The 26,915-nt window shown below is 57.6% G+C and overlaps 2 protein-coding genes across 2 annotated transcripts; one reads left to right on the forward strand and one right to left on the reverse strand.

Annotated features, from left to right (window-relative positions):
- The first annotated feature begins 6,957 nt into the window (after nucleotides 1-6,957).
- LOC144717970 (uncharacterized) lies at nucleotides 6,958-19,257 on the forward strand. Its single transcript, XM_078593822.1, has 6 exons — nucleotides 6,958-7,782; nucleotides 12,944-13,078; nucleotides 14,617-14,798; nucleotides 16,076-17,449; nucleotides 17,590-17,727; nucleotides 18,016-19,257. Exons 1-6 carry the CDS (start codon nucleotides 7,568-7,570, stop codon nucleotides 18,381-18,383), a joined length of 2,412 nt encoding a protein of 803 aa, XP_078449948.1. The 5' UTR covers nucleotides 6,958-7,567; the 3' UTR covers nucleotides 18,384-19,257.
- A 770-nt stretch (nucleotides 19,258-20,027) lies between these two features.
- LOC144717971 (pancreatic progenitor cell differentiation and proliferation factor-like) lies at nucleotides 20,028-25,742 on the reverse strand. Its single transcript, XM_078593823.1, has 5 exons — nucleotides 25,505-25,742; nucleotides 24,828-24,902; nucleotides 23,157-23,255; nucleotides 21,741-21,843; nucleotides 20,028-20,876 (listed from the first exon to the last, which is right to left on the reverse strand). Exons 2-5 carry the CDS (start codon nucleotides 24,877-24,879, stop codon nucleotides 20,828-20,830), a joined length of 303 nt encoding a protein of 100 aa, XP_078449949.1. The 5' UTR covers nucleotides 24,880-24,902; nucleotides 25,505-25,742; the 3' UTR covers nucleotides 20,028-20,827.
- Between the last annotated feature and the right edge of the window lie 1,173 nt (nucleotides 25,743-26,915).

A 26,915-nucleotide genomic window follows, 5' to 3' on the forward strand; every position in this document is an offset into this window, starting at 1 on the left:
CGCATCCACACAACATCATGGATGCATGCCGGGTCCAAGCAAGAACATCTGCTGGACTACGTAGTGACGGACCAGCGGATGCGAGCCCATGTCCTTGACACCAGGACCTACCGTGGAGCTGATCTGCCCTCTGACCATCGACTAGTCATCTGTAAGATGCGCCTGCCATTCTTCCACTCCGGTGGTGGGTGTACACCCAGGATCCCATTCCAACCAAAAGTGGCCTGGTCTAAGTTAGCTGATGAAAGTTGCAAGCGAGAATTTCATCATCGCTTGCAGCTGGGGTTGGCATCGTCCCCCACTCCACCTGATGTCGAGGGTAAATGGGCGAGGTTTAAGACTGTGACTCATGCAGCTGCAATGGCTGCTTTGGGTACGCGGTCCAGACCTCCCCGGGAACCCTGGCTGACGGAGGAGGTGTTCAGGTTAATTGAGAAAAAGCGACAGGCCCACTCTCATCGCCTACAGCATCCCACGTCAGAGAATGAGGAGGTTTACCGCAGCCTTCGCTCGGAGGTTCGGAGAGCCGTAAGGCGCTGTAAGGATGGGTGGTGGTCGCGGGTTGCTGAGGAGATGGAGTCTGCCTCAGTGGCCCGCGATCACAAATCACTATTTAACTCCATCAAAAAAGTAACCTGCAGCGCCACACCTATTACCATCATTAGAGGAAAAAACGGTGATCCAATCTCCGACCCCCAGGAACAGGTTTGCAGATTTGCTGAGCATTTCTGTGAGGTCCTGGGGGAGGGAAAATCTCTCAGCCAGGAAAACATCATGGCACAAAGTGGGGATAACCCTGCTGAGGCTGCGGTGCCTCAAATATTGGAAGAGGTCACCCCCTGTGAGTGGCTGGCTGAGGTACCGGCTGTTGAGGAAGTACTGAGGGCGATCCGGAGTCTGAGACCAGGGAAGGCACCGGGCAGAGATGATCTCCCAGGCGAAATGCTGAGGGAGGGTGGCGTTTGTGCACAGACTGCCCTATATGACATCATAACAACAGTCTGGACCACTGGACGGGTTCCGCAGGACTGGAAGGATGCCCTGGTGGTCCCCCTCTTTAAGAAGGGGGACCGCACAGACTGTAACAACTACAGGGGCATCTCACTCCTCAGTGTGCCGGGTAAGGTCCTGGCAAGGATTATTCAACATCGCCTTGCTAGGCATGCTGAGGAGAGGCTTGCGGAGCCCCAATGTGGTTTCAGGAAAGGGCGGTCCTGCACAGATGCCATATTTTCTGTCCGTCTGCTACAGCAGAGGTGTAGGGAATTCCAAAAAGACCTACATCTCTGCTTTATTGACCTGGTCAAGGCCTATGATACCATCAGTAGGACTGGGCTCTGGGTTGTTCTTCGTGCTTTCGGAGTCCCTGACCCTCTGCTCACGATCATTAAGGACCTTCATGATGGTGAGCGGGCCCGGGTAAAACTACGTGGCCGGGAGTCGGAGCCTTTCCCTGTACACCTTGGGGTGCGACAGGGATGTCCTCTGGCTCCCACATTATTTAACATCTATTTCGACTGCGTAGTTCGTGAAGCCTTCAATAGCTGTACCGGGGGAATTACCATTTGGTACAGATATAATGGGAGGCTGATCGACGCCCGGGTGCGATCAAGGGATGGCTCCCTATTGGTCAACCACGTTATGTATGCCGATGATTTGGTAATAGCTGCTCATTCAGAAGAGGAGTTGGAGACGCTGCTGCTGAGGCTGGAGTGTGCCACTAAGAGGTGGGGCCTTACCATCAGCCCCACCAAAACTAAGCACCTGCCTGGGTATTTTGTACCATCGGGCACTCCGCCCCCACAACTCCCAATCGGTGATGGGGCAGTTGTGGAGAGAGTAGAGAGTTTCCCATACCTGGGCAGTGTGCTCATGACCAGCTCCAGTTTATCAGCAGAGGTCTCACTCCGAATCAGTCGAGCGGCAATATCTTTTCATCGGTTGCGTAACGCTGTGTGGAAGCTACCTGGTCTGTCGCTCCGCACGAAGCTTCAGGTCTTCTCGGCCACGGTCATTCCCTCCCTTCTCTACGCTTGCGAAACGTGGACCCCCCTAGTGGAGCATCTTCGCCGGTTGGAAACATTTAGGCTGGCCTGCCTACGATCCATCCTGGGTTTGACCAGGCTGGATTGTGTGAGGAGCTCACAAGTCCTTGAAAGATCTGGGCAAAGTCCCATCAGTGAGCTCCTCCGGCAGGCAAGGCTGCGTTGGCTGGGTCATGTAGCCCGCATGCCCAGCCACCGCATGCCTAAACAGCTTTTGTTCGGCCGGATCGAGGGGGCTAAACGGGCGCGGCACGGGCTAGAGAAGAGATGGAGTGATGTGGTACAGGAGGACGTGGAGCTGAGTGGACTTGCCGATGACTGGTACCAGCGGTGTCAAGATCGGCCTCAGTGGAGGAGGCTCGTGAAGGACGCTACTGGGCAGTTGGAGGCAGTCGCCCTCCAACAACAACGGAGGGCGGAGGAGCGACGCTCACAACAACGAGCGGAGCGCCGGGTGGCTAAAGCACAGCAAGTTGGCACAGTAGGGGGCACAGGTGGTGCATCAGCCAGTCATCTCGGTCATCTCGGTCAGTCGACCCGTGGCACCTGGGTCTGCCCCGTGACCTCCTGCCAGCGGGCGTTCGACACTTCACGTGGCCTCAAGGTGCACATGGCCTGGCACAAGCGTCGTGGTGACGTCACCGCCACTTAGTGGCGAATGGCGGTTGTTGTTGTTGTTGTGAGTGTGTGTGCGTGAGTGTGTGTGTGAGTGTGTGTGCGTGAGTGTGTGTGTGAGTGGGGGAGCGGTAGTGTGTGAGTGTGTGTGTGAGTGTGTGTGCGTGAGTGTGTGTGTGAGTGTGTGTGCGTGAGTGTGTGTGTGAGTGGGGGAGCGGTAGTGTGTGTGTGAGTGTGTGTGTGAGTGGGGGGAGCGGTAGTGTGTGTGTGAGTGTGTGTGTGCGTGTGTGCGCTTGTGAGTGTGAGTGTGTGTGCGTGAGTGTGTGTGTGAGTGGGGGAGCGGTAGTGTGTGCGTGAGTGTGTGTGTGAGTGTGTGTGCGTGAGTGTGTGTGTGCGTGAGTGTGTGTGTGTGAGTGTGTGTGTGAGTGGGGGAGCGGTAGTGTGTGTGTGTGTGTGCGTGAGTGTGTGTGTGAGTGGGGGAGCGGTAGTGTGTGTGTGAGTGTGTGTGTGTGAGTGTGTGTGTGAGTGGGGGAGCGGTAGTGTGTGTGTGTGCGTGAGTGTGTGTGCGTGAGTGTGTGTGTGAGTGTGTGTGTGAGTGTGTGTGTGAGTGTGTGTGTGAGTGGGGGAGCGGTAGTGTAGCAGTTAGCGCGCTGCGCTACACATCCGGCGTCCCGGGTTCGATTCCTGCTCCCGACCGACACCGGTGACAATTATCTGACCTGGTCCTGGGCCTCCTCTAGGTCGACTCATCCTCAATTAAGTACCTAGTGCGATGTGTAAACATATTGCCACTAGGGAGACAAAGGCGGCCGGGGTGGCCCTGGCCATGCATCCCCTCGTGTGTCGTGCCGACCTTCAAAGGTGCTCGCCAACAGCAATTGCCCCAACAGTCTGTTAAGACTATACGGGAGATCTTTGTGTTTGTGTGTATGGGGAAGTGCGGTCGGATTAGTGCGAGTCCCATGGCCCCCCTTCCCCCCCCACCCCTGCTGCCCCCCACCCCCACCAAGGGCCACAGAGCCGGGATCAAACCGGGGCAAGGCGCGCCAGAGAAAGGCCGCTTTGAGTGAACTCAACAAAGAGCGCGGGGCAACGAATAAGAAGCCTAGAGCGCGCGTGTGTATGTGCCTGCCTGTGTGTGTGTGCAGGTCTCTGTGTGTGTGCAGGTCTGTGTGTGTGTGCAGGTCTGCGTGTGTATGTGCCCGTCTGTGTGTGGGTGTGCAGGTATCTGTGTGTGTGCAGGTCTGTCTGTGTGTGTGCGGGTCTGTCTGTGTGTGTGTGCAGGTCTGTCTGTGTGTGTGCAGGTCTGTTTGTGTGCCGGTCTGTGTGTGTGTGCGTGTCTGTCTGTGTGCAGGTCTGTGTGTGTGTGTGCAGGTCTACGTGTGTGTGTGCAGGTCTGTCTGTGTGTGTATGTGCAGGTCTCTGTTTGTGTGCAGGTCTGTCTGTGTGAAGATCTGTGTTTGTGTGCAAGTATCTTTGTGTGTGCAGGTCTATTTGTGTGCCGGTCTGTGTGTGTGTGCCTGCGTAAGCTACATGGGGGGGCGGGTCTTTATCTTGGGCTGCGTGTGAGGCGCCCTGCGCAAGGCGCTGCCATCTACAGAAGAAGCCGCACAAACAAGCCGTGAATCTTGCGGCTCGAGTTGGGAGCTATCCCGACAGCCAGACAGGAGCCGCGCACTCGGGGTGGCGGTGAACGCCGCCGTACATGGGAGGGTGGGAGGGAGGGAGGGTGGGATGGAGAGAGGTGGCCGCCACGGGGGCGAGTGCGGTGTGTCTACGTGGGGAGCGGTGGCGCAGTGCGCTGGAGTTCGATTTCCGTTCACACAAGAATGATGATCTGAGATGAGCAAGTTCTCACCCAGTGGCGATGTATAAACATCGCCACTGCGGAGGCGGCGGGTCGTGGGGTTGCCCACACCGCCCCCCCCCCCCCTCGTGCGCCGTGCCCGCTCTTCATAGGTGGCGTTTGCCAACAGCCACAACAGTCTGCTAAAGGCCCTACGGGGGATCCTTGCCTCGGCTCATCCCTTCATTGCCTCGCGCTCGCGCCGTCCTTGGCTGTGGTGTTGCTGTCGTCGAGCGAGGGGTTTGCGCGGAGAGGAAAGTCCAAGAATGCCGGAGCGGGCCGCGCTGAGCTTCATGAACGCTCGAGCGCGCACGGCCAGTGCGAGGGAGAGAGAGCGGGGTCCGCGTGGAGAGGACGCGGAATTCGAGGGGGGGGGGGTTGGAGTGATGTGGGTCGGGGTAATGGGGTGGGGGATAGAGAGGTAATGTGAGTGAGCAGTCATCTCACTCGACCGGACCGATACCACGAGGCGAGTTGAGACGTGACAACGGCTCGGGCTTGGCGCAGTCACTCCTTGCTAACCCTCCATCGACCACTCACTCAACCGCCCACTCAACCACCCACTAAACCACCCACTCAACCACCCACTCAACCATACACTCAACCACTCACTCAACCATCCACTCAACCACCCATTCAATCACTCACTCAACCATTCACTCAGCCACTCACTCACCTGACCACTCAATCGCCCGCTTATTTTCTCATTAATTACCAACCACCATTCCCACCTCTTACCAACTCACTCGTCCAATCTCCTAACCACTCACTGACCCACCCGACCACTCATTCACTAAGCTACCTAAAGTCTCACCCACTCATCCAACTATCCACTGGACTACTCACCTAATAATACACTCACACAACCACCCAGTCATATACACAACCATTCACACAAACGTTCACTTGTGCCCAATCATTTACTCATAGACCCATCATCCCAACCACTCGCTCACTCAATCAACCAAACACTGAATGACTCCTCCACCAACCCAACCAGCCACTCATTGAACCATCATCCCAATCACTTACTGAGCCTGTCACCGACCCAACCACTCACTCATCTACTCAACCACTCACTCACCGACTCAACCACTCACTCATCTAATCAACCACTCACTCATCTACTCAACCACTCACTCATCTACTCAACCACTCACTCATCTACTCAACCACTCACTCACCGACTCAACCACTCACTCATCTATTCAACCACTCACTCATCTACCCAACCACTCACTCACCGACTCAACCACTCACTCATCTACTCAACCAATCACTCATCTACTCAACCACTCACTCATCTACTCAACCACTCACTCACCGACTCAACCACTCACTCATCTACTCAACCACTCACTCATCTACTCAACCACTCACTCATCTACTCAAACACTCACTCAGCTACCCAACCACTCACTCAGCTACCCAACCACTCAATCAGCTACCCAACCACTCACTCATCTACTCAACCACTCACTCAGCTACCCAACCACTCACTCAGCTACCCAACCACTCAATCAGCTACCCAACCACTCACTCATCTACTCAACCACTCACTCATCTACTCAACCACTCACTCAGCTACCCAACCACTCACTCATCTACTCAACCACTCACTCATCTACTCAACCACTCACTCATCTACTCAACCACTCACTCATCTACTCAACCACTCACTCATCTACTCAACCACTCATTCATCTACCCAACCACTCACTCATCTACTCAACCACTCACTCAGCTACCCAACCACTCACTCAGCTACCCAACCACTCAATCAGCTACCCAACCACTCACTCATCTACTCAACCACTCACTCATCTACTCAACCACTCACTCAGCTACCCAACCACTCACTCATCTACTCAACCACTCACTCATCTACTCAACCACTCACTCATCTACTCAACCACTCACTCATCTACCCAACCACTCACTCATCTACTCAACCACTCACTCATCTACTCAACCACTCACTCAGCTACCCAATCACTCACTCATCTACTCAACCACTCACTCATCTACTCAACCACTCACTCAGCTACCCAACCACTCACTCATCTACTCAACCACTCACTCATCTACTCAACCACTCACTCATCTACTCAACCACTCACTCATCTACCCAACCACTCACTCATCTACTCAACCACTCACTCATCTACTCAACCACTCACTCATCTACTCAACCACTCACTCATCTACCCAACCACTCACTCATCTACTCAACCACTCACTCATCTACTCAACCACTCATTCATCTACCCAACCACTCACTCATCTACTCAACCACTAACTCAGCTACCCAACCACTCACTAATCGACCCATCATCGCAACCGCTCACTCACCCAACCACCCCTTCCATCCCTGTCCCCTCCGCCCTCGTGAAAGTGTCACCTCGTCTCCGCCCCCAAATCATTCAACAAAAACTCCCCTCCCCCCAACCTCCTGGCCTCCATCCACCCTCCTCCTCCCTTTTGCCCCCCTCTCTCTGAACTCACAGTGGGAGTTTGCAGGCATCGCGGGGGAGGAAGGAGACGGACGGACGCGGTAGCGGCTACGTCAGCCGTGGGGGCCCCTCTACCTGGCGAGGGAGCGCACGGGCGGGGGGCGACTCGCCGGGCGCCGCGTGCCCGCGATGGTCGAGGGGGCGGCGGCTTCAGGGTGGAGGCGCGCGACAAATACCGTGGCCAGCGCCGCTCGCTCGCGCCCATCGGCGAAGGAGTTCTCGGACAAATCGATGCTCGTATCAGGCAGGCCTCGTTAACGTTATTTTCTTGTTGTACATTTTTTATATAAACAGGTGCAAGGCGGATTGAAAGCGACTTAATTTGGAAGTCGGTGACACAAGGAGTGAGACTCCGCTCCCTATGGCCGGGCAAGACTGTTGGGGCGAGTGCTATTAGCGAGCACCTATTAAGGCAAGACAAAGGTCGACAAAGACACGCAGACTGCCGTTCCCTCGTGTGTAGACACTCGGAGAAGATCCAACTCGCTCCTAAACACCAAGTGTCCAGCGCATGAAGGACGTGGCGCTGCCTCTTCTTTCTCGTGGCAATGATGTCCGGAGCTGCCGCGTCCCCCGTCCTCCTCCTCTTCCTCGTCTCGTCCCTGTACCTCTCGGGGGGGTGCCTTGGGCTCTTTCAGGCCGGGTCGGGGCCGGCGGCGGCGGCCCCCGTGCCGCGCCACCACCGGGCTTCGTACAGCCTCTACGGAGGCGCGCACGGCCACGGAGCGGGCAGCAGCAGCAGCGGCGGCAGGGGTAGAGGCAGGTGAGCGAGCGGGCGAGCGGGCGAGTGGTGATCGCGGTTTGGGGGCTGCGGGCGGCGAGTCGCGATGTGCGGTGGCTGCGCTCCGCCAACTCAAGACGAGCCGTGCTTCGAGTCCCTCTCCCGGAGCGGCAGTTGAAGCAATGGAAGTTTGTGTTGTTGTTGTTGTGTAATGGCCCTAACCGACTCTATCCAGAATCAGAACATGTATTCATGCTGGAGAAATCCGATGAGCTATGAAGCACAGCGACAGTCGATCAGCAGGTGGCGCGTGGTGGGGGGAAGTGTGGGCGCCTCTTCTCGCCAAGATTCCACGGCAAAACAATTACCGGTTGGCGACGTTCGTAACCAGTGAATGTACAACAAGGGCGTGAGAGGTGCCGACGGCTTTGGGAGGTGTGGTCGAGACTAACGACGGAGTGGCAGCCCAAGGAGGGAACTCGACCTAGAGGATGTCCACCGCGGAGACGGAGCGATGCAATTGTTTCACGCGCAGCAGCTGCGTGTGTTGTTGGCGAGGGCTTCATCGTCTAGCAGTGGATCGATCGTGGCTGGCGATCGGGATCGCTACACGCCGTGACTGCGCTGCTTGCTGTCGTTTTATTGATTGAGACAAATCATGCAACACGCACGGACTGTGCAACGCAGCACCACGCCGCGGTTGTCTTCGGAAGCATTGAATTGGTGGAGCCGTCGTAGTACAGAAGCTGACAGATCGCCGTCGGGGGGAAACGCGTTTGTGTATTGGCAAATATCCATTGTTGCTCTGGTTTGTGTGTTTGGGAAATAACGCTTCGGATGAATGCGGTCGAGTTACAATCGAGCTCGTCCCGCTTAGCAACACAACTTGTTCACACGACACGTGCGGTTCGTGCTGGATCACCCACCTGTACAATAGCTATGGTGCCCGAGTCCTAAAGCAGGAGGATGAGGAACAGCGGTGCAGGAAGAGGAGGAGGAGGGGAAGGAATGACCGGGCCAAGATGTGTGGGATGAAGAGAGGTTAGTGATGATGATGATGATAGGGGTGGTGGGGGGGAGAGAATGAAGGAGCGAGCAACAGGGAGCTGCACGGGGGAGGAGCGGCGTCTGTTTTCACAGTGGGCGGGGAGAGGGGAGGGGTTCCGAGAGGGGGTGGCCACATGGAAGTCACGTGGTTTACGGGAGGCGTGAGACCAATTTGCTGTCATCAACGCATGAGCGTGGATACAATATCGCTCTGTGCGTCGAATGGCGTCCCATGGTCTATGCGACGTGCTCTTGCAACGACACCTGGTAGCCCGACAGCCTGACACTGCTGGTGAGAACCAGCAGGTCGAAACCGGTACAGAGTTCGGCCGATTCAACAAATGCCTTAATCACGTTAACCTAGAATAGACCAATGGCCTGGCGGATTAAAACACACCTTTCAATAACACGTGGAGGCACAGGTTGTAATTAGGGTTATAGTTGCTAATAGCAACGAGCACCAGGGAAGCCGTGCGGGAGCTGACCCTGTCCGCGAGACAGAGAGGAAGACGCGCATTGGAGGACGAACGCACGTTCAAGACGTCATCCTTCAATCTGTTCAGGGAAGTAAAGAGGGGTTGGGGCCGGACCCGATGGTCGAGAATAATCACGGAGTGGCAGCCACAGAATGGAACGCGACCGAGAGGACGGCCACTGCGGAGGAGATGGAGCCATGGAATCGGATCGTGTGCAGGTGCTAGGTGGATTGTTCTACCGCAAAGTCGTGAGACGTGGCGAGACGTGTTCGCCTGGTCGTGGGTTCGATCCTGACTGCTGTATATTTTGAGTTTTCGTGTTCTCTCTCTCCCCGTGGTCGCGTAGATCTTTTTCCGAGTCCTCCGGTTTTCCCTCCACATTTCGAATGAACATTACGCTTTCAGAGCATTTGGCGGATGCTATGAATTTCCACGTAATACAGCCACTTCGCTGAGCTATAATTTGTGGCCAGGTCGCGTCTAAAATATTCTCTACAGCGCAGTTTTCCTTATCTGGTAAATACATAAATAATAGCGCTGATCATGGCTGATGAGAAGGTTGACCTCTCATCTCGAGACACAGAATCTGAGTGCCCGGCAATACCAGCGAGACTCCGTCAGATCCTCACAGTTACAAGGACAAAGATCCCCTGTGTAGCCTACGAACGCTGTTGGGGCAAGTGAAACGTGTCCGCAACCCCTTGAGAAGGAACATCTCGTTTGCAACGGTGTCCAGGGAGGCGTACCGAGCAACCACGTCCTCGCCACGTGCACGCGCGCGCGCGTTGAGAGCGAAACCAGTTTCCTGGCGATGCTACTGCTGCGCTAGCATCGGTGCACGGGCACAAGCAACAACCAAAACATCTCTACACTCATCAGTAACAACAACAGCAACAACAACATAGTACTTTGGCCACACATATATATAATGCGACGTTTCGGGCAATAGTCCATAATCAGTTATGCGCTATGGATAAGGGTCATTGCCCGAAACGTCGCCTATTTTATATTTTCTCCTTTTCAGGCCACAGTGCTATGAATGAATGTGTTGAGATGTTTATATTTAAGTGTTAGACGTAGAATTACGATGTAAACTCGTACCACTGCAACCGCCGCCCACACGCGGCACCCAATCATCGCTCTCGTGGAGAGGGGGCGAGGGGGCGAGGGGGCGAGGGGGCGAGGGGGCGAGGGGGCGAGGGGGCGAGGGGGCGAGGGGGCGAGGGGGCGAGGGGGCGAGGGGGCGAGGGGGCGAGGGGGCGAGGGGGCGAGGGGGCGAGGGGGCGAGGGGGCGAGGGGGCGAGGGGGCGAGGGGGCGAGGGGGCGAGGGGGCGAGGGGGCGAGGGGGCGAGGGGGCGAGGGGGCGAGGGGGCGAGGGGGCGAGGGGGCGAGGGGGCGAGGGGGCGAGGGGGCGAGGGGGCGAGGGGGCGAGGGGGCGAGGGGGCGAGGGGGCGAGGGGGCGAGGGGGCGAGGGGGCGAGGGGGCGAGGGGGCGAGGGGGCGCCAGGAGGAGGAAGCACGGACGAGGAGCGGGAAGGCAGCGCAGTGACGAGACGGCGACACCAACAATTGCCCCCCAAGCTCTGCGGTCCTCTATGTATATTCATGCGGTTTCAGCCAATTAATGAATACTGTATTTATACCTGTGGGAGGAAATGGGAGCGCCCGGAGAAAATCCACGCCTTGCGCGAGGGGGCGACACTGCCCCACACAGAAGGGACAGATGATTATTATTCCGAGCTCAGCTGTACCGCCATCTCCTGGCGAGTCAGGATATACCTACACCCGCCGCCATTCGCCACGACGTGACGGGGACGTCACCACGGCGCCTGTGCCAGGCCAGGTTCACTTTGAGGCCACGTGAGTGTCGAATGCTCGCTGATAGGAGGTCTCGGGACAGACCCAGCGGGTGCCATTGGTGGACTGACTGAGATGACTGGTAGATGTACCACCTGCACCCCCTACTGTGCCAACTTGCTATATTTTAGACACCCGGCGCTCTGCTCGTTGTTGTGAGCGTCGCTCCTCCGCCCTCCGTTGTTACTGGAGGGCGACTGCCTCCAACTGCCCATTAGTACCCTTCACGAGCCTTCTCCACAGAGGCCGATCTTGACACCACTGGTACCGGTCGTCGGCAAGTCAATTCAGCTCCACATCCTCCTATACCGCATCAGTCCATCTCTTCTCCAGCCCACGTCGTGCCGATATTCTTTGGGTCTTTCGGTAAAGTCACGTAGATAGGTTCAAAGAAGCCACAGTCCTGGACCTCACCCATTTTCCCTTAGCATCGGAAGGAGGGGGGGGATGCCAACTCCAGCTGCAAGGGATGTTGAAATTCCTGCTTGCAACTATCCTCAGCTAGCTGAGACCAGGGCACTGTGGGTGTGAATGGGGTCCTAGATGGACACCCACCACCGCAGTGGAATAATGACAGGCGCATCTTACAGATGACAAGTCGATGGTCAGTGGGCAGATCAGCTCCACGGTAGGTCCTGGTGTCAAGGACATGGGCCTGCATGCGCTGGTCCGTATTTATATAGTCCAGCAGATGTTCGTGGTTGGACCCGGCGTGGAACCATTGTGTTTTGTGGATGCGCCAATGCAACGTGTTCGTAATTACAAGCCCATGGGTTGGCCTAGGAAGGGAGTTTCACAGCCATATGTGTGGTGATCCACCAACCCTCGCTGCTGCCTTCAAAGTGCTGGATTACACGCAGCCACGTGCAGCGTAGCCGCGACCACAACCACCCGACAAAGATCGCCGTTGGGATATAAACCACGGACCGCATGGCCGGACAGCCTGCAGAACAGGGGGAGAACATCCGAATTCTACACAGACAGGGCGCCCGAGTTTGGAATCGAACCCAGGTGTTCTCTTTTGTGAGGCTCGAGTGTTACCACTGCGCCACCCAAGAGCGTTGTTCAGGGCGTGTTCTTGACCTCTCTACGCGCGCGGTCGCCCGTCACGAGAGATAAAAAACAGCGTTTTGTTGAGACGGGGAAGTGCGCAGATTCCTGCCGGCACTTTTTATTAGGCTCTGCTTAGAGCACACGCACACTCACACACGTCCACCCACACACGCGCACACGTACACCCACACACGGACACCCACACATTCGCACACACATACACACACACATACGCATGTGTTATTGCTTTTTCATAAGTGTTGGAGGAAACGGTGGTGCAAACGGTGAGTGCGCCATGTGACGAACGATATCCGACCCATTTTTGGTCACCCCTCGTTCACTAACTCGCACGGGCAGCCAGCGTGGTGAGGTTTGGTTAAGAACTCTCGTGGCCACGACAGCATGGGCACATCATCATCATCATCCAGCAGCAGTGGAATGACGCCAACATCAACCAGAACCGTGGACTCTTCGATAACCAATGTCTCTCTCCCTATCCCTGTCCTTCCACAACTCAAATCTATCCCTCCCTCCTCTCCACACCCCGTGCTCCTTCCCACCACCACCATCATCACCACCATCACCCCCACTATCCCCACCACCACAATCCCCGCTATCACTACCACCACCACCATCTCCACCACTAAAACCATCCTCACCACCACCATCATCCCGACCATCACCATCGCCACCATCTCCACCACCATCCCGACCACCACCATCCCCACCGTACCCACTACAATCCCCACTACCCCCACTGCCACCACGCAGGAACTGGTGCGCGCGGCACGTGACGCGAAACGTCTCGTGCGCCGTGCTCAACGGCTCGCACTCGCACGTGCGGGCCGAGCCTCAGCGCTGCCGCTGGGGCCAGGACAACTGCCCGGGCGGCCGCACCACCTACCTGTGAGTCGAGCCGCAGCGCCACACACCACGTGGGCTGCCACCTGTCCCGGCGGGGTCGACCCGGGCAGTTTGGGAATTGACATCCAGTGGCGGTCCGGGGATGGGTTGTCTACCTGTGTGTGTTGTGTTGTTAGTGAGGAGCGGTGGCGCAGCGGTTAGCGAGTTGCGCTGCGAACCCGGCGAACCGATTTCGATTCCCGTTTACGGCCGCCAACACCAGTGACGATTATCTGAACCGGTACTGGGCCTTCCCCAGGTCGACTCAGCCTCAAAAGAGTACCTGCTGCGGTGTGTAAACATCGCCACTGGGGATACAAAGGCGGTACACCCCCTCGTGTGCCGTCTTCATAGGTGCTCGCTCACAGCACTTTCCACAAAAGTCAGTCAAGGCTATACGGGGTACCTTTTTCTCGTGTTGTTAGTGTCGCGTTGCGTACTGCAGAGTTTTGTGTCGAGCCAGGACCCACGTCTCACTGCGCCTATTGACACCTGGGAGGTCACCAGCGTTGGTTGAAGCGAGCCTCACTGCTGATGAGACACTGCATGTGGAAGCGAGTGTTTGCTCGCGTTGAGCCAACGCTGCTGAGAGTATCGCCTCCTAGAAGGCCGCGTGGCTGATGGGATGTGTGGCAGCAGCGCGCCGTCGTCTTCTTCTGTGGAGACACAGAGAAGCAAAGGAGGCGGAAACATACTTCTTTCATTTCTATTCCATGGCAATTCTCTCACACGGTCTCTTTCCACAAGCTTTCATACTGATAATAATAATAACGCCATGAACCTCGCTCAACTAAATCATACCTGTTAAACGCTCTTTTACGACTTTCATAATCGTGATGTTTGTTGCTGGCGGCCAGGCCTTTGGGCCGTGTGCTCAGCAATTGTTTCGTTACAAAATTAACAACCTCCATGACATCTCCGGGCTTCGGTGGTTCATCTGGGGTGACGGCTCCCTCTGGCTCCATCCCTGCTCCCTGTCAACGCGCGTGCATTCCACGCGCCCATTAGCGCGGGGGGAGGGGCGGGGGGCGAGGGGCCCCCACGGACCACGCGGGCGGGCAGCGCCAGCGCAGTGTCGGGACGTGGCTGTCACGGTGCAATGAATAAGCTGCGGTGGTGGTGGGGGTGGGGGGGGTCCCCCTGCCCAAATCCACCCCCACGTCTCGCTCCCTCCCCACACCTCGTGACCCCTCTGGCCTGAGTGCCCGTGCCACCCGTAATGGTGGGCAGCGGGAGTGGGCGCGGCCCGACCCCTCGAGTTCACGGTCCAAATCAGTGACCAACTATTCAGCCCGGCCGGTCCCGGTGGCCTCCCCGAGTTCGCCTCTACCTGAGACGGGTATCCGGTAGGTTGTGTGAGCATCACCGCCGGGGAGAGACAAATGCGGCCGGGCGTGATGCTGCTGACCACACCACGCCCCGAGTAGGTTCGCCACGCCGGCCTACATAGGCGCTGCTCGCTCACGGCACTTGCCCCAACAGCATGTTAAAGGCTATACGGGAGAGCTTTATCTCTGCGTGCGTGCGTGGCCCCGGGGCAGGTACCGCGCGTACCTCTCGCCCGTGTACAAGGTGGGGTACAAGAGCGTGACGGAGCTCAAGTGGAGCTGCTGCCCGGGATTCTCGGGGTCAGACTGCGAGGTCGCAGCCTCGGGCCACAGTGGCCGCCCCTCGCCCACCGGGGCGGCCACACCGGGGCGGCCACACCGCGTCAACGGACACGGTAACGGCGGTGGCAACATCACCACCATCATCACCACCGTCATCATCACCGTCATCATCACCACCATCATCACCACCGTCACCATCATTATCTTCACGCAGGCCTGGAAGCTGTCACAAACCGCTCTGATTTTCACGAGGATACTGCAACATTGGAGATGTTTGGTCACGAATAAATGAGTACCTGCTGTGTGTAAACATCAGCACTGGAGAGACAAAGGTGGCCGGGCGTGGTCAATGGCGGAGCGAGGATTTTCAGGGAGGGGGGAAACCCCTCCAGCAATGAAAATCATAGGAGTTGTTAGTAAGTAAGGACTTGTTAGTACATAAGGACTTGTCCCTTGCTTTTTATTCGACGCGTGTGCGCCGATGGCGCAACTATCGATCGAGGGTCGAATTCGAACCGCGTTGTGTGATCGGCATCGCGCTCGCTGAAGGTAAATGCCTTCAGGGAAGTCGTGTGCTGTGTACGCAACTGCGCACAATTCTCTGAGTCACTTATAACCGCTTTGCCGTTACTAATTGCCAATTATGGACTCAGACTATTGTCCTAACATCTCATAGAGTCCCTGACACGTAATAATATGCTATACAGTGGCAGTGGGGGTCGCAAAATGCCGATTTATTACTAAATAGCTTTTCTACTCGGCTTCGCCTGAGACTTGGATTCTTGTCTTGGATTAATACACGGCCTACGCGGAGAGTGTGGGGGAGATGCGTGACGTCAGCAGGCACACTGTGTGACGCTGCCACATGCGGGTGACATCACAGATGTGACGTCACCGCTCACTTGCCGTAAACAATGTACCCATCATTGCGCCCCCACCAAATGCAAAAGTCAATTGTTATACTTTTTGCATTGTGTACAGTCTGGAAGCTACCCACATGCCAAATTTCAAGTTTGTTGCATGTTGGGAAGTATGCTAAACATTTCGAACAGACACACATATTCATAAATTTCCCTTTTATATATATAGATAAACCCCAATGATCCGATCGAAATTAGTGATGTCGATCGGATCATTGGGGGGGCACGTGCCACCCCACCCCCCACTGGCTCCGCCGGTGGGCGTGGTGTTGGCCACCGCACCCGCTCGTGCGCCATCCTGGCATCCATAGGTGCTGCTCGCGAACAGCTCCGGTCCCACAAGTCTGTTGGAGGCTACACGGGGGATCCGTGTCGCTGTTTTGCGGCAGATGTCAGGAAGCGCACGACAGCGTGGGGTAGATGCGGCAGTCGACTCGCGCGTGGTGCTGCTGCTGCGCTCGCCGTGCCAGGTGGGCCCCCGCGAGCCGCGCTGGGCGAGCGCGTGGCGCGCGTGGAGGACGCGCTGTCCCGGCTGGGGGCGAGCGTCCAGGCGCTGGGCTCCTCGCTCGGCGACGCGGACGGGCGGCCGTCGCCGCCGCGGGACGGGGGCGTCCGGGAGGCGCTGGGCAGGGTGGACGAGGTGGAGGAAACGTTGAGGAGGAAGAGCGACGCTCTGGACGAGCTGCGGGGCCTCGTGTTCGCTCACGGGCACCGCATCGAGGAGCTCGCCGAGGGCGGCGGCGCCGCCGTCGTCGCGGCGGCGTTGAGGGAGCGCGGCGGCGGCGGTCCGGCGCCGGTGCTCACCGGCGCCGCCCACGGGGCCCGCGGGATCCACGGGGCCGTGCTCAACGGGATCGGCGAGGAGGGCGCCGGGGAGGCGTGCGGGGAGGCGTGCGCTGAGCGCCTCCTCCACCTGGAGCGGCGGCTCGAGGAGGAGCGGCTCGAGAGCCGGCGCTTCCAGCTGCTCGCGAACGCCACGGTGAGCGAGCTGCGCCAGGAGCTCCGATCCGTCCACGACTCCGCGGAGGCCGCGGCGGCGGCGGCCCGGCCCGTCGCGCGGCCCGAGGAGGAGCCGCCGCTCGTCGCTCTGCTGCTGCAGCGGCTCGCGGAAGTCGAGTCCCGGGTGGACGCGTCGCCGTGCTGCGCGCCGGGCGCCGCCGCCGGGCTGGAGGGGCGACTGGCGGCTCTGGACGCGCGGCTGTCCCGCCTGGAGCTCGAGCTGACGGACGGCGGAGGGGACGGCGCCGAGCTGGAAGGCGCGTGGCGCGCGGAGGCCGAGCGCGCGGCCCGGCGCCTCGACGCTCTCGAGGGCGCCGCGCGCCGCCTGGCGGAGCGCGGCGAGGGCACCGAACGGGCGGCGGACGCCGTCCGGCCCGACGCGCCGCTCGCCGACGGCGCGACGCCTCGTCTGGGCGACGAGGTGTCGCGTCTGGGGGCCGAGGTGTCGCGGCTGGGCGAGCGCGCGACCGCCGCTGACGTCAGGACGGCCCGCCTGGAGAGAGAGGTGGCGCGGGTGGAGTTCGCGGCGGCCGAGGACGCGCGGCGGTGCCGGGAGTCGTGCTCGGGGGCGGCGGCGGCGGCGCAGCCGGCGTGGGAAGCGTGCGGCGGCGAGGCCTTCTGCCTCAAGCTCGACTCCATCTCGCTGGGGCTGCGCGGCCTGCGCGACGGCCTCACGGAACACGTGGCCGCGCTGTGGGACCGCCTGCTGGAGGTCAACGGCACCGTGGGGGCCCACGGCGCCGAGCTGCGCGCTTTGCAGGGCGCCGGCGTGCGGGGGGCGTCCGCCACCGCAGCCCCCCCTCGCAAGGAGCAGACCGGGCCGCTGCCGATCGAGACGCCGGCTGGTAAGCGCGCCGCTCTGAGAAAATGATGCCCGTGTAATAGGCGACGTGTCGGGCAATGGTCCTTCTGCACGGCATATGCTGCGCGTCTCTCTCCTTACCTGACCCACCTCAAACTCTCACCTGTCTCCCCGCGTCTCCAGGGCTGCCCGAGGGGCGGCCCCCGTACCCGCACTGCGCCGCCTTCTCGGCCGCGCTCACGCGGCCCGCGGGCCAGCACGAGACCGTCAAGTTCGACCGCGTGCTCGTCAACGACGGCGGCCACTACGACCCCGAGAGCGGTGAGTGGGTGGGGGCGCGAGGGGGGGGCACGGGTCCCGAGACCCTACTCGCCATCCACAGTCCGCCGAGCAGGGTAGATGTCGACCGACACGGTAGCGTGCGGTGAGGTGAAGCGTGCGTACCCGCCGCACACGCACCGCCACCCGCCCCGCCAGGGACGATCTCCCGTTCCTTCCCTCGCCCCGACATGAAGCTCCCCGCACGCACACCGAGCGGCTTCTGTCGACGAACACACGGACCCCCCCCACCACTCACATTCCTCTCTCCCGCATCCCCCCTCACCGCAGGGATCTTCCAAGTGCCGTTCGATGGCCGCTACCTGGTGTCGGTGACGGTGTCCGGGGGGCCGCGCGGCGTCCCCGTGGACGCGCTGCTCGCCGTGTCCGAGGAGCCGCTGCTGCGACTGCGCTCGCCCGCGCCGGCGGCGGCACAGGCGGCGGCGTCTCCGGGCGAGGAGGGCGGGGCGGGGGAGGAGGGTGGCCGAGCGGTAGGACCCTGGGCCCCCGGGGAGGCGGGGATGGCCTCCGCCTCGCTGGTGGTGTGCCTCAAGGCGGGCCAGGCGCTGTACGTGGAGAACGCGGGCGGCGCGGTGGCGCACGGCGACGAGGCGCGATCCACATTCAGCGCCGTGCTCCTCTACGAGGCCGACGCCTGAGACGAGCCGAGCCCTCGCCCCGAGCCGAGCAATCTCTCACACACTCACGTAGGAACCCACTCACTCACGTAGGGACCCACACACTCACGCAGGAACCCACACACTCACGTAGGATCCCACACTCACGTAGGAACCAACACACTCACTCAGGGATCCACAGACTCGCATCGGGACCCATAAAGCATTGCTTCTCCCGCGCGCGTCGTGAACTTAAGAATCAAATAATCGATGCATTGATCCGCTCATGGAACTCACCGCTGCCGTCCACCACAATGCAGGTCAATAGCTATTGAAGTTGATCTTGTGTATCTAGATGAAAACTCAAGCTACCAGGGTGGAGTCCCATTCGCGAGAGTGAGCTGCTGCATCAGTCTGCTGCCAGTCGGCGGCGATGGTAACTGTTGCTGTTGCTGCTGCCGTGTGATTCTCTAACTTGGAAAATTTGGGACGGGCGCATATTGGCCTACTTCTTGCGAATGTAGTCAAGGGATCTTTAATGTCAAACGTTAGTTAAGCAGACGGCGCATAGTAGGAGTATTATTATTATCAGGGATATTACACAGTGGTAATAACCAGGGTGGCCGATGGAATCGAACCGCGAATCTTTGCAAGGAATCGCGAGTGATGAACAGCACTCGGCAGTTCGGGATTTTATACTCAGGGCCGTCCCGGGGCGGTCGCCCCGACTGGCCGTACCCTAGGGACGGCTCTGTTTGTATCAAACGCGGGGTTGGGTGGCGGTGGAGAACGCGTCATGCGAGTGAGCAGCTGCTGTGCACGAGAGAGAGAGAGACGCTGCACTGATGTGTTGTATTGAGATGGTATTCTAGCGTCGTAGAAAAGAATGCCGCGTTGAATAAAGATGCATTTCCTACTCGTCTCGAGATCGATCTCAGTTCCAACTCTTCGTCCACGTCGACAGTAATCAGGGTAGACATGACGTCAACTCGTGCCAGCGCGCCGCTGCCGCACGGCATCCGCTCCTCGCTCTCGTCGAGAGAGAGGGGACGATTCGCAGCGCCATGAGGGGGAGGAACCACGGACGAGGAGCGGGAAAGCAACAGCAGAAGCAGCCACGCAGTGGGAAGGAGCCGGCGCCAAGCCCCGCTCCAAGCTCTGCGGTCCTCTGTTAAGGTGTTATCGGCCGATTCACGAGTGTTTGCATGTAGGAGGAGGCCAGCGCACCCATCCCATACAGATGGCTGCTTCATTGGTTTGCGGATTGGTTGATGATTGGGTATGATCGAGTGGCGGTGGTGGCTGTGGTGCACGTGGCTGTCTGCGATCCAGCACTTTGAAGGCAGCAGCGAGGGTTGGTGGATCACACACGGATCTTGTGAAACTCCCCGTGAGCGTCGAGGGGGAGCCGTGCCCTGGCTCGCCACGAGAAGGCAGCACAACGAAGTGGACTCCACTCGCTCCGTCTCGATGGCCGATGTCTCAATATGTAGAGGAACGCCGAGCTTGGGCAATTGTTGGTAGCATTGGCGAGATGTGTTGGCACCAGTGACACTACTGGCCGCGATGACTTATTGACCTTGACACACGCTATAATACAGTGCGCACATTAACACTCACGCGTTAATTATGAAGGTAAAACTATAAATGCAGTAACTAAGCCAAGAATGCACACAGGAGGCCATGACGGTGTCAGCAGACAAACAGCACACGGGGGTTTATTTACTGCGCAGAGGGGACGGGGTCATCTCCAGGGCGACACACGCCCTCTGCTCTCTAACTATGGGGCTACACGAGCCCTCTGCTATATTGGGGCTGCTACACGAGCCCTCTGCTCGCCAAGTGCCAGCTGCCTACAGGGAGAACTTGACAATGGCATTGTCTGACGCAGCACGTGGCTGCTGCCATTCCTGGGCAGCCGCGATCCCTGCCTCTGACCATCATGGCCGTCGCGGCTCATCGCTGGCGAGTTATATAACGTGTCGTCAAGGTCGCGGCCTTTTTGGGGACCCGAGTCCCTCTTGCAAATTTAGACTCAGCCTGCTCTCTTTGAGTTCTCAACTGGTTCCAACAAAGTCAACTTGAGACGGTGGTACGGGAATCCGCGAGTCAGTCTGTCGGCCACGGCACCTGCGCGCCGTGCAGTCAACTCAAGGCTCATTCTGATGGCAGAGAAGCCGGGGCCCTCTGACGATGACGAGCACCGCACACACCCCGCCCGGCGAGCGCCGTGGCTGGGTGCTGGCGGTGTGAGAGGAGCGGCGTGGTGAGTGTAGCAGTTCTGTTAGCGTAGCGGTGTGGGTGGTATAGCGGGGTGGTATAGCCGTGGCATGGTGAGTGTAGCGGCGTGGTGAGTGTAGCGGCATGGTGAGTGTAGCGGTGTGGGTGGTATAGCGGTGTGGTGGTGTTGCGGTGTGATGGTGTTGCGGCGTGGGTGGGGGGCATGGCTCGTCCCACTGCCCCCCTCCCTCTCCGGCCCTGGCCGTTCACACGGGCGCTGGCTGGCCCTGCTGGGCTGCGAGCGCCTCACTCAGCCTGAAATAGCAGAGACGTAGAGACAGTGACCCCTACGTGGCCTTCAACACAGACACTTGGGTCAAGTGCGCACACACCAAGACAAAGATACCCGTGTAGCCTTAACAGACTGTTGGGGCAGGTGCTGTTAGCGAGCACCTATGAAGGCCGCCACGGCACACAAGGGGATGGGTGGCCAGCACCACGCCCTGCCGCCTTTGTCTCCCTAGTGGCGATGTTTAGACCGCACCAGGATACTTATTTTGAGGCTGAGTCGACCTAGAGGAGGCTAGGACCGGTTCAGATTATCGTCTCTGAGCGGGAGACAAAGGCGGCCGGGCATGGTGCTGGCCACCCACCCCCTTGTGTCGTGCCGGCCTTCACAGGTGCTCGCTAACAGCACTTGCTCCAACAGTCTGTTAAAGGCTATACGGGGTGTCTGTGTCTTTGTTTGTATGTGCATGTACGTGTGTGTATGTAGTTGTGTGTGTGTGTTCGAATCCCACTTGTGAACGATAAGCAGTGGCGAATATTTGAACCGGACTTGCCCCCCTCCCCAAGTCGACTCAGCCTCAAACGATTGCCTGGTGTGGTGTGTGAACATCGCCACTTGGGAGACGAAGGCGGCTGGGCGTGACGTTGGCCACTAACCCCCTCGTGTGCTGTGCCGGCCTTCATAGGTGCTAGCTAACATCGTTTGCCTTAACATGCTGTTTGAGGCTATCCGCGGGTCTTTGTCTGCGGAGGTACCGGTGGTACATCCGCCAGTCATAGCACCTGGGAGCGTCCCGTGACCTCCTACCAGCGAATCTTCGCCCCAATCCACACCCAAAAGGTGCACCTAGCCTGGCACAAGCGCTACGGACAGTCTCTCGTCTCGCTTACTTCTGTACAGCCTGACAGGGCGGCAGGTTAACGCTCTGCGACCCGACCGCTTTGCCCAGGAAGGAGCTGATCCACCAGTGACCGGATTCCGACGTGGGGAGTGCTGCGTGCAGAGACAGAGACAGGGCGGTGAAGGGTCGCGCACCGACGCCCCGTGAACTCACAACACCAGCACCGCCGCCGTCGTCATCGTCATCAGCTGCTGCTGCTGCCTTGGCAGTGGTGCAATACAAACAAACAGTGAACAAACAAAAACACAATCCAACGCCTTGGTCAATCACACAGGTGTGTGTGTGGCAGCCGTCCTTCTTATTATAGATAATTATCAGAGGCCAGAGTGAATTGCTGCTGCTGCTACGATTGCTGCTGCTGCTATTAGTGGATTGTGCCACGTGCTCACACAAGAACAACTCTTCCCACAATGCAATGTACACCATAACATTTTCTACTTTTGCAGGTAGTTTTAATATGAGTTTGTTTCGTATTATTGTTTGGGTTTTGCTATCATCATCATCATTATCACACGTGGGGTTTTATAGTCGAAGACAAACACTCTAAACGCGTGTTGATTCTAAATGTGGAGGGAGGCAAAATATGCACGAGGCATCGTCGGGATCCTGGATCGAACCGACGGCCTCCTGCGCGCCGCCAGGCGAGGGAGATTCCATCTCTTGGCCACTGCGGACCGCCCTCGAGCTCCGCCAGCCAGCTGACCTTCAGTGACACCCAGGAGCGCGGTAGCATTGTTGGCATGTGCCCTGGCGCAAGGAATTAATTAATTAATTAAACATCCTCCCTCCTCTTCGTCAGCTCGGTGCCTGGGGCCCTCTGCCCCGTAGGGGGGTGCAGGGCTCTCGGCGCAGTTGCACCGCCTGCGCACTTGACAGCGCGGCCTCGTGTGCGACCCGGGCGGGCTGCCAGCTGCTGCTGCTGCTGCTGTCACTTTGCTGATCGCCACGGTGCCACTGAGAGAGCGCGCGGTGCGAGAAGTCTCTTTGAGTCGTCGATGGCGTTTGTGGAGACCTCACAAACGTCCGTTGTAACTCGCTGACCCGCGCCTACTGGACATGTGTGAATAAGAGCTTCATAGCTCTTCGGATTCCTCCAGGAAAAATAAAGATTCTAACTCTGAACGTCGTTCGACCTCGTGGCAACCTCGCTGGGCCAGTGGCACCGAGCGAGAGGAGGGACAGTGGCGGGATGATGGAGCCCGACATTTGGTGTTCCGCTGATAATTACCGCGGGAAGTTTTAAACAACATTCATGTTAATTGAATTCCTCTCTTTAAATAAGTTGGAACTTCGCCCCTTCCTCCCCCCTCCACACAACTCCTCCCTTTGGGAAGTGTTCTAGCTCTGCCGCTGACGCGAGGCTCGGCTGTGATTGGCTGGCGCCGTGTTGCTGTCTCCCCAGCACCTGGGGGGTGATGCTGGGTCGGTGCCACATCGGTGCAGTCCCACGGCCCGTCGGCCCCGCTCGACGACGACGCCACGCTCGAGACGGAGCTGAGACGCCCTGTGAGAGGGGGGAGGGGTCACGGGGCCATTAGGTCACGGAGCAATGTGGTCACGGGGTCATGGGGATAATGCTGGCGCCCCGGTCAATGCTGCAAATCGTGCACAATACGAGCCGTCTGCTTCATAGCGGACGGGAAATATCCCGTGACGCCATTCGAAAGAGTCGGCCATGGCGTGCAGGAGACAGGTCCACATTTGTACATATAAATGACCATGCCTTTTGGCGTCCTCTGGTCTAACACCGTTTGAGACGAGGCTCAGAAGAAAGTTGGTGTGGACCAATCAGTTTCAAGGACAATGCTAATATTATCAGCGTGTGTTTATTGTTTGCATTCTGACCACAAGCAGTATGGTTAATGCAGACATGATTCCTCGTAAAAGGTTTCAGTTTAGTATTTTAACATCTTAACACCTGTTTTGTTGCCAGAAAAAAGGGGAAAAACTATTATCATATTTTGGTACCGGCAAAAGGAGGTCCCATGATCAAAATCAATGGCAACGTCGCGCTCCCTACTGGCAGGCGACGTACTGCATTCATCTTGTGCTCCACAGAGACATCTGTCCACAGGGGTCCTCTAGGCTAAACATGTAACCTTTACAGCTGGACATTGTAATGATTGCGATGTAGATGTAAGGCGCACTGAGACGTTTCAGCGGCGCCGTGTAAACACACAAAGAGTTCCTGTCCCAAGTGAAATCGACTCTGACTCGTCGTCTCCGCAAAGGCTCCAAGTTCCACGGCCGCGAAGAGCATCCGGATGGCAACCACCGATCTCGGGGGCTGCAAGTCCTGTCCTGTCCTGTGCCTCTGCCTGCTGACAGCGGCAATCTGGTGCAGGAGCTCGATGCCAATGTCGAGGTTTGCTCTTGCCGGCCACGACGACAGGGCTTCAGCAGACAGAGTTCGTTGAGTTTTGCCATTCCTCCTCCTCCTCCGTTGGAGGAGCGCAGGCCACAGTGGTTCACTGTCGTGTCCTATGGGTCTCTATGTGACACGACGGGTGGGCTTTTAAGGAAGGCCTCTAAGTGTCTCATAGAAGTCAGTAGAGATTGAGCGCTGCTGCTGCGAATGTGGAGGAGGGAGTGGAGGCAGGAGATGATGTAGCTGGCCCTGCTGGTGATGGAGGGAACCCAGTGGAGGAGGGAGTGGAGGGAGGTGATGGAACCTGGCCTATGCTGGACGGGCGCAAAGGAAGTGGCGAACGAAATCGTTTTGCGACTGTTGGAAAGTTTCTTGAGGTTGCCCCGTGAAAATGGAACAGAGACTGACTTACAATGTCGGGTAGATGTGTGGGGCGGTTGCTATTCCTGCAAAATATAACGGGCAGAACATTCCGTGCGTGAGATGCGCGCGCTTGGCACAGTCTCGGGACTCGTCGCTAAAATTAGTCGGACCTTTCCACGAAGCGCTGGGCGTACGGGTGGCAAATAAATTGTTAAATAAATCGCTCACACCCTGACCAGTGCTGGGGTAGAGGCCATGTGCAGCGTGGCCACCAGAGCCCGGCTGACAATGCACCAATGCGTTACATTTAGCTGTGCCGCTAAATAAAACTCGCAAAACTCTTACTGCGGTAGAAGTCTTTCTTTGCCAGAAGCGATCCTGACGGGATGGAAGCCATGGTAGTTGTCAAGGTGTGCAGCTCTGCGGGAATCGAGACACACAGCAGAGTTACAAGACCACAACAACAACACCACTGAGATCTACACCAGCAACCGTGTGCCCGTGTCAGCGCCACCACCACGGGAAGGGAAGCCAAGGGTGGAGGAGGGCAAGGAACGGGAGAGAGAAGAAAGGAGAGAGAGTGGGGGATCAGAGGAAGATGGGGCACAGATGGGTCAGGAGAGACGAGGAGAGGGAGGAGGGAGAGGCTGCGTCAAGGCCTCGACTCTGCTGCTGCTGCTGCACGGAGGAGGAGGCGAAGCGGCGTCTGTTTTCACAGTGGGCGGGGGGAGGAGAGTGGAGGGGTTCAGAGTTGGGGGGGGGGGGTTACCACACATGAGTCACGTGGTTTACGGGAGGCTTGAGCTGATATAAATCGAGAGAGAGGATACGGGGACTTCCTCTACCCCACGGCCCCATTACCCTCACCACTGCGGTCAGCCGTGGCCGCACGTTCAACTCGGGTCGCCGTGTTTTCTATAGCGCGGTACGCGATAACCACCTTGGCCCCCACGCTGATGGGAAGTGGTGATGACGAACGAGAGAGTGAGAGAGACGGAGTGAGTGAACGAATGATCACCCACCTTCGCACCCGCCTGTACGGGTTGCTTGTCCGTGATGGTTACCCTCGTGCGGCAGACAGATGTCGATGTCCGCGGATCTCACTCAGCCAGTGCCGGGTTGCGTGTGCGAGTCTATGTACTGTGATGACCCATTGACCTGCGAGACCAGGCCAGGGAGAGAGACTTTGAGCGAACTTGAGTTGATTTCTGTAGCGGGGCACCGCTGCCGATTTGACTCCTAGTTTTCTCCCCCACAAATGCCCGTGGGGCAAGCCGCAGTATTTATACCTCCCTGTTAGCACCACGGTGTGATCGTGGCTCCCCCCCACACACACAGCCTCCACCAATGACAATGCGGGTGGGAGTCAGTGGCGTTGCGTGGCTCACATTGGCCCCTGTGTGAGGCATCAGATGGGGCCCGTGGCCAATTTCCACCTCCTCTCCCCTATTGTTAGTGATGGTAATCTTGGCAGTGTTCAGTGTTGGTTTAACTGAGCCGTCGTTCATACGAATTACACCTCTCACGGTCGCGGAGGAGCCACCGCCGGCGCCACCAAAGATTGACTCCCCACAAGTTCTGCGGTCCTCTATGTATGAAGACATTTCCAATCAATTACTGAGTGTTTATTCGTCGCCTGTCAACCGCAGGGCCCCGGTACAGTTACACGGCCTGGACACTCGATAGCTCGGTAACAACACTTGCCCCACATTCTGTTAAGTCAACACGGGGGATCTTTGACTGTTGTGTGTGTGTGTACTACGCTTCTGTGCATGATGCGTAAACCCTTGTTTACGCATCATGCACACAAGCGTAGTACAAACGTATAAATAAATGTCGCCATTCAGGATAACGATTAGATTCCAGACAAATTGTTTTGCCTTCCTAACGACATAGGTTATCATTCATAATGTTATGATGAAGAATGATCAGCGTGTCTTATCATTTACAGATTATGCCGTTGGTAGTGGTGCACACCCAAGCGGTTGTGTCAGAGCCACTTTCGTTTCCTTTTTGTCATGCGGAGAGACGGACGGATTTGTGAAAAAGGAGTCGAACGTTTTGATCTTCTATTTCGTTCCGGTTGGAATATTATCATGAGATCTTTTTTGCCAGTATCAAAGTATGGAAATAAAAATAGGTTTTACCCTTTCTGGCAATAAAACGGGTGTTAAGATGTTCAAACACCAAGTAGAAACAGTTTGTAAGGAATCAAATCTGCACTAGCCATGCAAACAAACACGCTCTGCCAATATGTGATGTCTTGTCTTTGAAACTGATTCGTCTCCACCATGGCCTCGTTTCACCGGTGTCAGGCCAGAGAACGCCAAAAGGCGAACAGCACAACAACCATGCACTTGTCAGAGCATTTATAGCGATTATTAAAATGTATAGGCATTATATATTATAGCTATTAAAATGTATAAGCATTAT

Source organism: Lampetra planeri, chromosome 4 (assembly GCF_965212315.1).
Source record: "Lampetra planeri chromosome 4, kcLamPlan1.2.h2, whole genome shotgun sequence".
Lineage (NCBI taxonomy): Eukaryota > Metazoa > Chordata > Hyperoartia > Petromyzontiformes > Petromyzontidae > Lampetra > Lampetra planeri.